General features: G+C 39.3%; 1 protein-coding gene across 1 annotated transcript; it reads left to right on the top strand.

The window, feature by feature from the left end:
* Positions 1-4350: 4350 nt before the first annotated feature.
* LOC311304318 (GTPase IMAP family member 8-like) lies at positions 4351-7321 on the top strand (the record flags this gene model as incomplete). The annotated part of the gene is made up of 2 exons (XM_084431278.1): positions 4351-4984; positions 6192-7321. 2 exons carry the CDS (start codon positions 4351-4353, stop codon positions 7319-7321), a joined length of 1764 nt encoding a protein of 587 aa, XP_084287404.1.
* Between the last annotated feature and the right edge of the window lie 10430 nt (positions 7322-17751).

Below are 17751 nucleotides of genomic sequence, written 5' to 3'. Positions count from 1 at the left end.
GTAAAGATTAAGCATGGAGCAAGATTTGTTTTACCAACATTTATGTTACATCAGTCATTCACATCAGTCTTTCACACTAGAGATTGGCTATATCCATTATACATTGCATACATGCACTGTTATTGAGACAGTTTCCACGTGTTCACCACTATATATATAAAAAAAATTGTCTGTAAATAAAGTAGCACAAGTAAAATAATGTTTTTTTTTTTATAGACATGCACATGTTAATGTTGATGGTGAGGAATTACAATTGCAACATCTCATAATGTACCTCAAACTGAGTAGCGTATCACTGAGAAACGTCCTGCTCGAGTCGTCCTTGCGATGGAGGTTTGGGTTGAATAACTAGTTCTCGCTAGACTAGACTAGAATAGACTAGACTAGACTCGCGCTCGGATTCATATGGTAAAATCGACATCATTGTTCTTTACTGTGTTTAGTCTCAGGCGGAGCTGACATCGTAATGGCAATGGGCGTTTTTATTTTCGATGCGCTCGCTGTACGTGGTAGACCAGTCACAACAGACTGAGCTGTCTGGCCAATCAGAGCAGAGTAGTTTGCTGAAAGGCAGGATTTAGAGAGATTGATTCATCTGACGAGTCGTTTGAGAATCATTGAAAATGTGGTGATGTGCAAATGTATATTATGAGGACATTAAACAGTTTTTTGACCTTTGATGCATGGAAACATGTTGTAGGAGACTCCAAAACAACACCAGGAAACTTTAAAATATGAAAGTTTTAAGCTTTCTATAGGTATATTTATCATGTCTGTGAGGCAAGTATACGCTGAATCATGGGCGGATCTACAGGGGGGCAAGGGGGGGCAGGTGCCCCCCCACTCTAGAGCCTTGCCCCCCCAGCTGCCCCCCTAACTTTGATGATCCAAAAACTGTACTTGTAAAAACAACCCGCCACTATGTCCACAAGCTTCTCAAAATAGTGAACTAAACAATACATTTGCCAAAAGTGAACAATTTAATTAAAAATTTTAAATGTATTATTAGCCCCTCCCCCCTGCGTGCAGAGCGGCGTTCGCTCAGTCTGGCTCACACACAGTGAGTCTGCTGCGGTGCGGTGGCCCTGCAACCCGACTGGAGAGACTGAGCTGCCCCAGAGCCTCTGAAGGTGAAGTGAGTTTCCCCAGGTGTAGTTTAAACACACGTTTAACTTAAAGTTACATTTGTAATGAATGTATTGTATGCTAAAGACGATTCAGCATCAAACAGCGAGTCTATTACGTTAGCCAAAATCAGCGGTCAAATCGCTCCCTCGTGATTTGTACGAGCACTCTTCCCTTTGATTAGCCTAATTTTGATTTTAGTGAAGACAAGAACAGCTTAATAAAAAAATATAAAATATTTTTGTATCCATAACGTTTACTGATGGTCGCCGTTACGCCGACGTTACGTACAACACACAATACAGTGCCAGTTAGGAGATCGATCATTTGATTAGCTAAGCAGTCCTATTAAATCCAATTCCTCTCAGATATCACAGCAATGAAACCAGGTTACAACTGGGGAAATAACAAATACAACAGGATTAAGTATGGGCGTTAATAGTTGGGAGAAAATATGATGCGTAATAATGATTAGATCTGCATTTGGTCTTAAAGAGGCAGCAGTCTAATAAACCTGCGGACGATTGCTCCATTAATGTGAATCAAACAACAAAAGGCAAAGAGAAAATCAGTCGCAGCTCTTGAATGATATAAGCTTTAATCTATATATGATAAACTATGCAGTGTTATTTTAAATCTGACTTTATTAGATGTCTTTTTAGCCCATTAATGTCAGTAGACATTACTGAAATTAAAGCAATGGATATATAATTTGAATATTTGTTTAATTGTATACTTTTTTTGTTTGACCGTGTGTTTGTACTTTGTTTTTGGTGTCCTATGTCTTCTGAATATAAAACACAAAAGCCTGCACCCTTCTGCATAACATGCATGTTTTATTTGTTAAAGCATTGCTTTTTCTTTTGCTATAGATATTTATTTTACATTTTACAAAATATAAAGCAATATTAATTGTGTTCTAAATAATTTTCCCCCTTTTTTTTAAGTATAACAAAAAGAACCGATAATAATACCGTTAAAGTATCGGATCGATAAGGAGTATTGGTAAGAGTAGTAATACCGTCTAGTAATATACGTCTGCCATATGTTGCCACCCCTCAAAAATTCCTGCCCCCCTCTCGCCACCCCATAAATATTTTTCTAGATCCGCCCCTGCGCTGAATTTTGGTTAATTTATGTCGACAGAAAGTGCTGTTATTTTACAAAAACACACTTGTTTTGTTGTTATTGTGAGTTTACAAAAATAAAAGTAGTCCCTTTACAGGTTGAATTACTCTTATCTAAACCAAAAATGTCGGAGTATTTTAAGTTAAATGCAATTGATGTAACGGCACCTGTTTGTAATGCAGTACGAGCTCTTCATACAAACACTTAGATATGAGCCTAATAATTTCGCACATTTGTCTAAGCTAACATTAGAGCAAGCAGACTTGTAAAGTTGCTGCTACTTACATGTTTCAAGTGATAAGCCATATTTGAAGTCGAAAAATGATAGGCGAATGTTTGGATTTCCTGCCGTTAACGATCTGTCCTTTACAACCTGCATGATTTCGCCACTTTTTCGTTTTTTTTTTTCTTCTGCGACTAAATGACTTATTAAATTTTGGTCAATAAAGCCTCTTCTAGTCGACTATTAGGGGGCAGCCTAACTCCTGAGCAATCTGTGACAGAATACCGGACTAGTACAGATGTGATTTTTGCAGCATTTTCCTCTCTTTTTGTTTTTTATTTTTGAAATGGACCTGCCAGCTGTCCAATTGCTCTGCTTAGAGCAAGGGGACTGTTCACTGGAGAAACACACCCGAGACTTTTTAGATCTGGACCTGGGAGTTCACTGGGGGTGAACACTCACGAGAGCCACCCTCTCCCACCACCTCTACATAAGCCAGCCAGTTCCCCAGCCCTGTCACTGCTGTTATCTGTCTGTCTTTCAACTCATCCTCAGCCTGTTCCATCTAGTGGTGCGAATCCACACCAGGCCTTCCAGTTCCCAGCTCCATGTTGTCGTAAGGATCCCCTGTCTCCGCCTCCAGCCATTGAGTCCCTAACTCCACCTCGGCCCTCGGACCCTTCAGTTCCACCTTGGCTACATGCTTCCTCGTCTCCGGGGTGGCCCCTCATCCCATTGGTGCCGCTGGGCTCCCTAGTCCCTCCAGGTCCGCCTTGGTCAGGCGTCACCATGTTCCAGCACGGTATTCCTGACCTCTTGATAAGTCTCTGCCTTCCATCCCTGTGGCTCCACCAGGCTCCACCTTTCCTCCGGCTCTGCTGTTGTCCTTAGTCTCTCCAGCTCCACCGTGGTCTTGCGGATCCTCACCTCCGCCTTGGCCCCATGAGCTATCAGCTCTACCTTGGCCCTCCAGACCTGCGATGTCTGGACCCTGGCTCCATATCTTCTCGGCTCCATCTGGGTCTCGCCCTTGACTCCATCGCAGGAAATCACATCCCTGATTCCATCTCCCAGGCTTTCCTCGTCTCTGCCCTCCTGCGACTCCACCATGGAACATCATGCTGGCTGTGGTCTGGATCCCTACCTGGCTTCTCTGGTTTCTGGCTCCTTCCAACCTCCACTCCCCCTCTTTGTTTGCTTATAGCCCTCTACAGCTTCACATCCTCCACCAGAGCCACCTCCCTCTTTCCCTCCTCTTATATACTCTTTATAGAGCGAGAACACACCTTCTGGGAGGGGGTGTTACTGTAACGTGTCCTTTCTCTTATGTTCCTGTTTGCCTGTTTAGTTTTACCTACTTTCCTATGTTCCTGCTTCTTACTGGTTGTCATAATTACTGATTTAAGTTCCCTCACTAATGGTTCCCTTCACCTGTGTGCCAAGGTTTTTTTTATTTTTTTATTTTTTTTGGCTCTGTGTATTGAAGCCGTCAGTTTAAGTTAGTTCCTGTCCATTATCGTTTGTGTGAAATGTGTTTGCTCTTTCTAAAGCTCCTGTTGTTCTCTCGGTATTTAAATAAAAAGTATTTTCATTTACTCCTGGTCCGTTCCTAAACAAATCGGGACACCTAGATTTGTGTCTGGAACAGACCTACATTTAAGTTTTTATTCACTGAAATAATCAAATAACAATTAACAAATTGACACCTGTTTATCTGCTTTCACATAGCTAAATATATATTTCAATATATATTGTAGTTGTGTTTTCCAGTAGAATATATATTTTTTTTAATGTACCAATTCTAAATTGACTCCTTTTTCCTAACATGTTTTCCAGTGTCATTAAGGTCATATAGAAAACCAAATCTGAACCTGATGTTGTGTGGAAGTGATGCGGCTCTGAATGCTGTATCAAAATGTTTCAGGGAAGAAAAAACACTTTCCTCGTCACATCAAAGAGAGTTTAGAACAGTGTGTCAGTTGGAAGAGAAGCTTCATGGACGTCTAATCACTCTGGTGAAGCTTCCAGCTCTCAATTGGCTATCAGAGGATGAAGTAAGGCATCAGACTGTCCGCTGTGTGTCTCTCTGTGAGCCTGGAGTTAATTTTTTCCTCCTCATTATTCCTGTTGGTCCACTTAACAACGAAGACAAAGCTGAAATAGAGAAAATCCAGAAGATATTTGACTCCAGAGACCATTTCATGGTGCTTTTCACTACAGAGCTCGTTGTTGACGAAAGAGTGACAAAGTTTGTCAAATCCAGCCCGGAATTTCAGAGGTTAATCGGTCTATGTGGAGGTCAGTACAGAGTGATGGGGTTAAATGAACCTGCCAACTCAAGACCGATCCCAGAACTACTGGATTATATAGAGAACATGATCACTGAACCATACTCACTTCAGATGTATGTGAAAGCTCAAGAGAACAGAGTCAGACGTGAAACAGAAGAAAAATATAAAAAAGAACTGAAGAGAATGGAAAATAAAATCAAAGAGTTTCAGATAATGGGTAAGTGTGTAATTTTCATACACAAAATAAGGTGTTCTTACTGTATGTGATTTTCATAATTAAGTTCATTGCCTTGCTGTGATCACAGTACAAGTAATTCATAAACTGCATAAAGTAATCAAATGGCAAATAAAGCCAAGCGTCTTAAATTAATTAATTAGATATCATGCATTCAAGCTGTTAAATGTATTCACTGTCACTGGCAGCACTGTATACTTGTACTCAATCTTTTGATCGAGATCTACTTAAAAGTAGAATTTAGTATGTTAAGTATACTTGGCTTGTAGTTGTGTTTACTCTTTTGATTGAGTAGCCTATTAAGTACCTTTTTCATATAGTTTTACACAATGTCTTATAAACTTACATTGTTTGAAATGATTGATTTATCAAGAAAACTTACAAGTATACTTGATTTATAAAAAAACTTGCAGTTTACTGAGAGTATGTATATCAAAGTGTACTTTCATAAACTAAAATTGCTATAAGTATTTGACTAGTCAGTATACCTATAAGTTCACTTGTGGTATAGTTGCAGTACAAACAAAAAACTTAGTTGTAAACTAGTTGTGTACTCAAAGTTTACTATTGTTACCCTTAAATTATCCTTAAAAGTATACATTTATACACTAATAAGTGGGCCCATTTAGTCCCAAGTATACTACTGAAAAAGTACACTTACAAGTATATAAGTCTAGCACATTGATATTAGAATACTTCCTACATAAAGTATGCTTGAAAATAAACTTGAACTTTAAGCATCCCTAATAAAATTAACTTGAAGTAATATTTACCATACCCATTTCAGTTTTTCATGACTATTTTCCAATATCTTTATGATTTTTTTTTTTTACTACTGTATCATTAAATGTATGTCAATACCTCCTTAGAATTTGACCAGAAAATGGGATATTATGAGGAACTGTAAAGTTTCTTATTTTTGGGGCTTAAAATAATGCCTCCTTAGACAGCTAATTTTGAGAACAGAAAGTGTGATTGTACGTTGAAAGAAAAGGTTCTGTCTTTCTAACACTAATTAAAATGTTTGTTTCATATCATTAATTAATCATTAAATGACCAGTTTTATCAGCTGTTTTGTTGTCGGATAACTAAACCAACTGCAACTTCTGCAGTCCAACATAATCCTTTTAAACTTTTGCACTTGTTTTCAGTTAGTCTGTTTTTTTTTTTCTCTCAATGTGATTTTCAGGTGCTGAAGGTGAATCAGATGATCCAGAGTGTCTGAGGATTGTGCTGATCGGGAGAACAGGAAATGGAAAGAGTGCAACAGGAAACACTATTCTGGGAAGAAATGAGTTTCACAGCCAAATGAGCTCAGATTCAGTGACGACTGTTTGTGAAAAGAGAATTGGTGAAGTTGATGGTCGATCAGTAGCTGTTGTTGATACTCCAGGACTCTTTGACACGATACTGTCAAATGATCAAGTGACGGAAGAAATTGTGAAATGCATTTCACTTTCATCACCTGGACCTCATGTGTTTGTCATTGTGTTGAGTCTAGGAAGATTCACCAAGGAAGAAGCAGACACTATGGATCTGATCAAACAGATTTTTGGTCATGAAGCTGCTCAGTTCAGCATCGTTCTGTTCACTAGAGGAGACGAGCTTGAGGATGTGTCAATCGAAGATTATGTGAGGCAAAGTAAGTCTGGAGAACTGAAGAAACTGATCAGAGAATGTGGAAACAGATTCCTGGATTTCAATAACAGAGAAAAAAAAGAAAAAACTCAAGTGATTCGACTGTTGAACATGATAGAAGAAGTGAAAAACACTAATGAGGGTCGATACTTCACTAACAGCATGTTTGAAGAGGCAGAGATGTCCATTAAAAAGAGAATGGAGGAAATACTGAGAGAGAGAGACAAAGAAATTGAGATCCAGAGACAGATATTACAAGCCAAATATGAGATGGAAATGAAAAACATGACGCAGAGACTAGAAGAAGAAAAACAAAAGGCAGATGAGGAGAAAATTAAAATGCAGAATCAAATCAGAAAAGAAAAAAGAGAGAAAGAACTAACAGAGAGAAGAATGCAATATCTTCAAAGAGAGAAAACAGAACGCGATACAATGAAAAGGAAATATGAAGATGAAATGAAGAAGATCAAGATGAAATATGAAGATGATGTTAGAATAAAAGCAGAAGAATTGAATGAGTTCAGAGACAGAATAGAGCTGCGGGTTTGGGATTTCAAGAATAGGCTGGACGAGCAACATGATCAACATTATCTACTGAAAGAATGGTACGAAGACTTGAACGAGGACAAAAAGCAGAAAAAGAAGAAGAATAAAAAATCAAAGGGATGTGTCATTTCTTGATTGATTTTAATGCTTAAAATATATGTCTCAAATACTGTAATTATTTGCAGTGCTTCATATTTTGTCAAGCAACGTTTTTCTACTTACATACCTAATGCTTTTGATTGTAATAATTTGTTTACTGCAATGCCGTTTGGTTTAAAAAATAAAAAAAAATAATATATATATATAATTTTGAGTGACACTTTTTAATGAGCACATTTGCAGAATTTGTAGTAGACTGTAGATTTGTAGTACACCTCAGTAGAGTGTGAAAACCATTGGCACTAATGTTCTCTATGATTGACTTGGGCTCACAAATGATTTGATAAATGAAGCCCTGGACTGCTTCTTTGTTTTTATGGTGGATAGTGCTTTTATGGTGGATCTTCAGCTCCTGGTCATGTTCCATTTTCTCTAAAATAACATTCTGTTAAACATCTACTCTTCAGATTAAGAAAAAGTATTATAACTTTGTAATCATAGTGACTACTCTTAAGGAAGTTATCTTTTATGTTAGTTCACATTGATATTTAGTCATCTGTCCATATAACAGCCTACTACTGAATGTAATCATTATTATATCAAACATCTTGCAAGAAAATGTCAACATATAATATGTATATTTGAAAGAATATATGCAAGTTAACATGCACAAATAAACACCGAAATTAATAGCACTCAAATACATTCTAAGGTATGTCAATGTTTCTTTTCAAAATACCAATAAAACTTTATTTTGTAAAATAGATATTTACTTCCATTTACTGCAGGGGTTATGCATCTCCAGCCCAAGATCTCCACAGATCAGAGGTGTTTTAAGAGAGTGTATAATGTCTCTTCTCAGTGGGTGTTAAGCGCGGTATACAGACTGCACGATTTTAGCAATCCTATAAGATCCTTATATCACACTGTGCGACATGGATCTATTAAACTTGGGTCCAACTATGTAGACTGTACGATGATGACACCTATTGAATCGTAAGCTATGATGCAAGTTTCTATAGAATAATAAAATGTCATCAGCAAGTGCTAGTGGTAAACAAAAAGACAATGATGAATCACACTTTTGCAGTTGTAGTTTTTACGTGTGCTGAAAAAAAGAGGAAGCAGCGAAAGAGGAAGGGAAAAGAGCTTGAAGAAATCAGTTTTAAGTTTTAGTGCCATGTGGCGTTGATTTCATGTTGCATTTTTATTGGCTGTTCAGTAGACGTAGGTCGTAGCAGCAAACACACTGTGAGATGATCATGCTGAAATTCTGACACTGTCAGAAATGTAATATCTTTGGTCGCAAGACCGTGACAATGGCCGTCTCTGAATCTCTCTCACTGTACAACGTAGGACCAGCATTTAAAGAGCCATGACCACAGAAATCACCACGATTGTTTCACGATGGAAATCTTTTGTCTGGGACAGCTGAAAATTGTGCAGCTTGTCAAATTTGCCCCTTTTTGGGTGTGAGCAAAAACATGCCGTTTTTGTGTGTCCCTTTAAATGCAAATGAGCTGATGCTCCGTCTCTGTTCAGAAGAGGCCAATCATAGACTGTAAAAAATATGGACAAAGCGTCTGTGACGTCACCCATAGACTTTCTGAAGAACGGTTTTGAAGCCGTTTATGGGGGGTATGGGCGGCGCCATCTTGGAAAATCTTGGGAAATCCTAACCCCGCCCACCTTCTGGCCAACCCATATATGGGTAAAGGACGCAGCACGCGTCACTCAGCTCGCTCTGCTACTCCAGTTATCTCTGTATATTTTAGGCAACGAAATATGTTATAAAACACCATACTAACTCTTTTCGTTTTCATTCAAAGAAATCTTAAACATTATAGCCATAGCCATACAAATGTGGTTCAGGCAACGCGTATTGATTATATTCACTGCATATAACGTTTGCCTATTTATAACAAAACGAAATATAAAACACAACCTGCCTCTTTTCGTTTTAAATATAAAATAAAAATATTAAACATTTTTATATGGTCCAGGCAATATGTGCATTTGTACTAAACAACAGATGTTGCAGTAAACAACATTACAGATCATCTTTGTTGTATTAAAATTTAAAATGAGTAAATGACAAAACTCAACCCAGTCTCTTTTTGTTAAATTTCAGTTTTATCAATATTAGCTATTATAAAAGTATAAGTAAAAGGTACAAGAAGCTATACAAATAAAGCAAACAATTCAGTCAAACATACAAAGTCAGCGCTCCAGTCTAACCATACAGCGGTAAAGTTAAAGGAGCTGTATGTAAGAAATGTATTTCAATTAATCATAAAATGGCCCTGATATGTCACTAGACATTAAGAAATCATGTTCATTTCAAATACTTATATCACTGACAACAGTAGTCCGGCCAGGATATTGTCATTTAAAAGTGAAGTTGCAGCCCTCAACTGATGTTGATGTTGTCATGTTGTGTTTTGGCCTGAAGCTCCACCCTCCACCTATCTACCAATCACGAAGTCAGTAGTATTTCAGCATCTGGGTTGCCAGCTCAGCTCTAGTTACCACAGCTGCAGCTACAAACGTTCATGCTGGATCCTGCAGCCTATCTGGCAACCTTGAGTCAGGGGGGAGGGGGAGGGGATACACTGCTCTACAGTAATTTGAAAGTGATTGCAGTACCAGTTTTGGCCACAATCTTACATACGGCTCCTTTAAATAGCTTAGAAAGTTACGAAACTTCCCCTCAGCCAAAACGATTGGCCAGGGAACAAATTATAGATTCACAAGACCAAAAACCGCCCGTTAGATATACACAAGACGAATTATATCTCATATTTAACCACTACAGAGACGCCAGAGTCAGCGGCAAACGTCAGAACAACTAGCCGAGGAAAGGCTGTTCCAGGCGGGGTACATGAACACCGAGCACCCGGTCATCACTGGATCTCACAACTGGATAAAATTTTCATAAATCCCTATAAAATAAACCACAGATTTGAGCTTTTAACAGCTACATTCTCGCCTGAAAAACTTAAAACTACATTTCATGATACAGAAACAGTAGTATTATATTTCAACTGTGTTAAAACATGGCGCTTCTTATGTTGTCATTCTCCTTGGCGCAGCCTATGCTCTTTACCAGCTGTCAATCAAAGTTAACCACGCCCTTATTTGTCATACATTTTATATCTAAATACAATCTAAACTAACGAGTTAGAAAAAAATTCACCCCCCTCACAGTTGTCAGGCACTCGGAAGCTATCGAAAAATACAATAAAAGTCCATGGGACCAACCTGTAAAAACATGAATTTATGCTGTGAATACGGACATTTTAACATGGGGGCTATGGACATTTGCTCCCTTTTGGGACCTCCCTCTAGCGGATTTTCGATGTATTGCAGTTTTTTGCACTTCCGGGTAGGCTTCATTTTTCAGATTAGAATGTTGCCGCTTGAGGCCGATCCTGCACGAGCTTCAGATACTCAGCACAAAACGCATGTCTCACTCATCCAAAATCTCAGAAATAACCAAGAGCGAGTGCAGCCTTATGGAGATACTCAGGAAAAGTTTGACTTTTAGACACACCTGGACATTTCAGACTTGTGAATACATTTATGTAGTTGTTGTGGAGTTACATTGTTTCAGCTCATTGACTTGCATGTACGGTCCTGTTTAACTTTCACACAAGTTGGCACAGTTCCCTGAGGTCTTTATAAGACAGCTGTTTTTTTTTTTTTTTGGTCAAACAGTGTTCGTCTGTGCAGCAAAGTCAGATCTGTTTGCATGTTTTGCTCGAACTTTTGCCATTGCATTAGAACTGGTTACACTGTTGTCGCTTTGGAAAAGCAAATGGAGGCGCCGTGGGTGGAAACGTGGAGATTAAGAGGCGGTAATATTATAATAATATCCCCCTTTCTACGTCAGAAGGGGAGCAAAATCTGATTAGCTTAATTTTTGACATGCTTCCAGAGAAAGGCTTACCAAAACAAAGTTACTGGGCTGTCACTTTTCACATTTTCTGGGTTGGTAGATGATCCGGGGACCCGATTATAGCACTTAAACATGGAAAAAGTCAGATTTTCATGATATGTCCCCTTTAAGGAGAAGAGTTATATTTATACACAAGATAAGGCAGAATCATAGTCAATAAAAAAAGGGCATAATCAATAGGGATGCACAATGATATCAGCACAACATCAGTATCGGCCGATAAAAGCTTAAAATGACCATCATCGGCAATTATATGAATATTTCTGCCGATGAGCCAAACCGATAGGGGGGCGTGTTTCATGTGCGCGCACGACGACCATGAACGTAGCTTGAGTGCCAAAAACTTAAACTTACAACATGTCAGCTGTGTGGAGGCATTTCGAGACCTGTCAAACAGATAACAAGCTTGCTATTTGCAATATTTGTAAAGCACAAGTGATGTGAGGAGGCGTAAAACAACAGTCTTTCAACACTACAAATATGATTACACATCTTAAGAGCCATCATCCTGAGCAGCACCAAGACTTTTTGAAAAGTAAGAAGGAAAAAATGCTGGCAAAAACCCATCAGCAGCCTCTACTTCAGTCCTTTGACAAAGCTAGAAAATACAGCAACGACCACCCGGTAAAAGATTTTAACAACAAAATAATTAAATTTATTGCTCTTGATAACCAGCCATTTAGCGTGGTGGAAGACGTTGACTTCAGGAGGCTAATGATGTACCTAGAGCCGCAGTATGCTATGCCTAGCAGGCGCTATTTTTGTGACGTGGCCTTACCTGAACTCCAGAGTGTTGGAGTGTTGTCGCCAGTCACATTGAAAAGCTCCTCGCCGGCGCTTGTCACATTAGCTTCACCACGGACATTTGGACATCAAGCGTGAGTCCTGTAAGCATGTTGAGCCTCACTGTCCAGTGGAAAGAGGAAGATTTCACCCTTAAAAAAGCTGTCCTACACTCACAGGAATGCTCCGGTTCTCACACAGCAGCTGCAATTGCGTCCGAAATTTAAAGTATGTTTGGGAAATGGAAAATAGAAAGAGAACGAGTGCATGTAATGCTGTGTGACAATGTCTGTAACATGGCTAAAGCTATGATGGAGTTTGGTGTGGCAAGACTACCGTGCATGGCAATCTCACGAATCACGAGAAAAAATATATATCTCAGAAAGTGCACTATCGCGCTGCGCTGGACTTCCCGTATCAGCTCCGCTTATGAAGCTGGGATCTAATCCTGTTAACATGAAATAAGCCTGCTCCCGAGCAGGTTTAAGATTGCGCACCTGTTGCTATGACAGCAAGTCCAGGATGAGCGTCGAAGAACCAAACAATCCAAGATCATGCCAAATCGCCAACAATCAAATCCAGCTAAGTGAGTTAGCGATGTACGAAGAACGGGCCCCAGGACTGAAGTGGAGGTCTGGACTACAGCTGCTTGTTTTGTGCACTTGAAGTGTTTTCTGTAAGTTTAAGTACAATGTCATGTTAACCACTATGTTGGGGGAGCATTTGTTAGAACTGTTCCAGTAGGAAAAGATGTAAAAAAAAAAAATATTTGAACATTTATTTGTATTTATTTTACTCTTAAGGACTGAAGTTTCGAAGTCTAAACTTAAAAATAAAATGTGGCACTGGCATATCATTTATTCTCCAAGTGAAATAATTTACCTGTTTTTCAGGGATGAAAGTCTGTCTACATTTGTAAAATGATACATTTTTGGTAGAATCAGTACAGGAGAGAGACTTTGATTTCACTTCAGTAAAATTAAAGTGTAAATATATCAAGCGAAAAATGTATATATATATCGGTATCGGCATCTGACAAAATTAGTTTGAAAATATCGGCATATCGAATATTGGCCAAAATCCAATATCATGCATCCCTAATAATCAATCATAGTACTCAAAGATCAACCCTTACCATACATGGCATATTAAGAAATATAATAGTAATAATAATAATAATAATATGTTTAATTTATATAAAAAAATTTCCAAAGTTCAAAGCTCTAGGACAAATATAAGAAACAATACAGTATACACATCAAACACCACAGAAGATTATGGAATCAGAATGAAATGCATAGTAGTGAAAAATCGACAAATATCTGATCAAAAATCCAAACAGAGTAAAAATTAAGTAACCAGAATATTCCATAGAGTGGGTACATCAAGCAACCTGCGTCGAATGCCTCGAGCCCAAATGAATGCAAACTCCAGGCTTCCAAATGGAAACACACCATGATGATGATGACCACCACATCACAAAATCCTCCCGTCAAACACGCAGATACTCCGTCCGCAGCATTCACGCTACAAACACTGTAGAGTAGGCAGGCCGGTCTCCATAATGGTGACTTAAAATGTGATTTTCTCCTTTGGTGATTCTGCTTGTTAACATCAGGTGTCTTCAATAATGCTCAATCATCACCCAATTAATCACTAAATTATATTGAACTCATTAACACTGCTTCAGTGCTAATTTAACACACTTGAGTGTGGAGTCAAATAAACTCCCATTGGAGTAACTGTCCTGCAGGACAGGTAATTTAACACTGGAGTTTTTAGTTGTGCAGAGGTCCCCAGACACCGTGCAAGCGGCACTAGTGGAACTATTTCTGCATAAATCCCGGCTCAGAACTACCCTTGTGCAGCTCTCTTAGTGCTTTTGTAGCAGATCTCGTCTCACACCACAAGAAAACCCCCACGACACCACCGGCTTCGGTGGACCACGTCTGCAGTTTATTGACAAGAGGACAGACAATTAACACACACGCCTTCAGGTTCACTCTCTCTCTCAGCTGACTCTCTCCAGTCACAGGCTGTTCTGGTTTTATACAATAAAGTCTTGTTTTACAACAATCATTTTCTCTGTGTCTTATTTATGGAAATTCACATTCACAAAAATCAAATTAAAGAAATAAAATTCCATTAAAAGTACATATTATTACATTAAGATTTTAGTCAAAATGTCTCAATTTGTTAGATCGTATAGTGGTTTTTTTTCCCTTGTTGTTAAACATACCTGCAGTTTATTGACAAGAGGACAGACAATTAACACACACGCCTTCAGGTTCACTCTCTCTCTCAGCTGAAGGATGTATGAGAAAAGACACATTAAGTACTGTCCTCCATTACAGAAACTGCAATTCATCTAATACAGGTCACACATATGGCTATAAACATACATTCTAGCATCCAAACTAAAGTTACAGACATTCAATATACAAAACAACGTTTCTACAGACTCAATCCACCAAAATTATATTTCAAGAAATGTATTTACAGGGAAAAACCCGCACTCTAGTTTGGCGCGCGGGCGGCAACATCAAACAAACACGTGCGTTCATAAAACTCCGAAAATGCATCAAACTGTACTCAGAAAAGTGAATATATCAACTTGTTTCGGTTTCATGACATTTCTATGATAAATATTGACTTCGAACATCACTTTATACAGTATATTTTACTCTTAATTGAAGAGCACTATACAGACATACCTGACTCTCTCCAGTCACAGGCTGTTCTGAGAGAGCAGGCGCGGACCGGTCCATTATCAATGACGTCACTCACAGAACAAACTCAAAATGTTAATTATAAATAAAAATACACATTTTCCTTGTTGCAGAGCAAAATAAAAATTGCATTGAGAATGTTTAAAGTAATTGTTTTGACTAATATAACCGATTTAATTATTGAACAAATAAAAGTTTGCTGGAACAGTTACCATGAAAAACTCCATTCACTACACTCTCCCCTCCTAAATTTCAGCAAACTTTAAGGCTGTAGGTGAGACATTTTCCTTTAATGTAGAATTCCCAGACTTAAGTCATTCAAGTGAATAGCAAAACATTTTGCTCGGGAGAAATATGCCCTTATACATATTACCATAAATTCCCAATAAAAGTACTTCTCAAATCCTATCAAAGCTCACTCAGTTCTTAATTCTGGTCAGTTCTCAAGTTCAGCTTAACATTTTACTTTAAGGATCAATTTAACCCTCTATCAAACTTGACACAATTTTTAGCAACTCTGCGAGAGGATCTTTTTGCCCCGATTCAGTCAAGATCATGCTCATACACTCGAGCAGGCGCCTGACAGGTTTCACTAGCCTTCCTGCCCTGGTTCTCACTGTTCCTTCACTTAGTTCTAAGGCAGTATCTGCTACAGTCACCGTTCTTAGGGACTTTCTCTGTCCATGTCCACTTTTGTAACTTGAGGCTTGGTGCTTAGAGCTTTTGAATGATCTGCTCATTGAACTGGCATTACTTGACATGACAATAGATTCACCTTGAACACTCTGATTGTCAACAGATTTTTGAAGCCTTTTTCCATCCCTGCAGCATAAGTGATCTGGTTTACATTCATGTACACTATTGTCATCCTCAGACTGCTCACTGTCAGAGTCTGTATCTCTTGCTTCATGTTCATCGCTAGAACTTTCAGTATGTCCACTTTCACTCCTTGTAGAAAGATCTTTCTCTCTTGTTTGACTTATGCAGACTGATTTTTCCAACTCTGTGGCATGTTCTTTGGTCTCCTTTACAGCACATTTTCCAGTACTCTGAGGCGCTTTGAAAGCGGCACCTTGAAAAATCCATGCAGCCGTTCTACTGCTCCTTGATTCTCTTCCCATACTGAACAAAGATCTTTGATCTTCTGTTTGATCTTTTTCATCTCCTGACACGGTTGATAAGACTGTTGATTCAATGTCCGGCTCTTCCAATGGAAGGAAATTGACTGGAAGGAGGAAGTTACGATGGACAACTTTGCTTTTCTTTGTTGTGGGATTCTCAACTCTGTAGATGGGCATTGACGGATCTTTCCATATCACTACATGAACTGCTGAGTCCCACACATCCGCCAACTTTCCTTTTCCTCTTTCCTTTTTATTCACTAAGAGAACTCGGTCTCCGACCTCCAGAGGAGCGCCCTTAGATCTTTTGTTATACCCTTGGGCCTGTTTTCTCTGTGCATCAGTAGTATTGCTTTTAGCAATGTGCACAGCTTCTCTAAGATCTTTCTGAAGAGATTTCACATACTCATCATAAGTCTGAACATCCTCATTTCTGAGGGCACTTCCAAACATGACGTCTACAGGTAACTTAGGAATCCTTCCAAACATTAAGTAGAAAGGCGCAAACCCTGTTGTTTCATGGGTAGTACAATTATAGGAAAACGTGAGTGTCTGAATGATTTGCGGCCACTTTTCCTTTGCTCGAGGCGGCAAAGAGCGGATCATGCTCCCAAGGGTGCGATTAAACCTCTCTGTCTGGCCATTGCCCATAGGATGGTACGGTGTGGTATGGGACTTTTCAACACCAGACACCAGCAACAACTCAGCGATCAATTTGCTCTCGAAATTTGCACCTTTGTCAGAATGTATTCTCTGCGGAAAGCCATACACGCAGAAAAAGTTGTTCCACAATTTCTGAGCCACTACTTTGGCTGTTTGGTTGGGACAGGGGAACGCATGGGCTAGTTTTGTGAAATGGTCTGTTATGACCAGAACATCAATACTCTCTCCATGGGTTCCTTCTGCAGACCAGAAATCTATACATACGAGCTCAAGTGGTGCATTCGTTCTGATAGACTCTAGTGGAGCCCTGGCCTCAGGTTCCTGTGTCTTCCCAACTACACATCGTTTACAATGCGAGACATACTTCTTAACATCTGTGTCCATACCAGACCAGAAAAACCTCTGGCGTACAAGATGAAGGGTTCTGCTTTGTCCTTGATGGCCTGCATCGTCATGAGTTCCTCTGAGAGCAACAGTTCTCAGTGACAGGGGAAGCACAAGCTGATACCTGACTTTACCGACCCGATCTTTGGACCTGCGGTACAGAACTCCAACTTTTACTTCAAGCTTTTCCCAGTGTTTCAGAAGTCTAATTACTGGTGCAGTTTCATTGTCTCTCTCTCTACGTGATGGTCTCCTTTTCCTTTCGACAAAGAATGCAACACGGGACACAGTGGGATCTGCTTTCTGCTTCATCCGTATATCCTCCACAGAGAAGACTGGAAGAGTGCTGACACCTCCATGGACAAAAGTATTATTCTGGGCTAGATGAATACTCTGAACTGGACTGCTGGCTTCCCAGTTGAGACAGGACTCAAAGACAGCTCTTACCCCTTCACTACTAACCACCTTCAGTTTTTCAACTTGAGAATCCATGCTGCTTTCACCCATTTGATGATGCACATTCACTGATAACCGGAAAGTTTCCTGAATGGTTTCGGAAGTCACATGTTTAGATTTAGTCTCAAGTGCATCACAGACTTCTAATGTTTTGGCAAAAGGTCTGCGGCTCAAAAGATCAGCAGGGATGTTCTTGGTACCAGGTATGTATCTGAGATCAAAGTCAAAAGGGGCAAGCTTAGATACCCATCTCTGCTCGCAGGCATCTAGCTTTGGCTTTGACATTATATACGTGAGGGGGTTGTTATCAGTTAGCACTGTAAATTTAGTCCCCTTCAGCCAATGGGCGAATTTATCACAAACTGCCCACTT

The sequence above is a fragment of the Rutilus rutilus genome (assembly GCF_951802725.1).
Source record: "Rutilus rutilus genome assembly, chromosome: 1".
Lineage (NCBI taxonomy): Eukaryota > Metazoa > Chordata > Actinopteri > Cypriniformes > Leuciscidae > Rutilus > Rutilus rutilus.
This window is presented reverse-complemented; position numbering and strand designations above follow the sequence as displayed.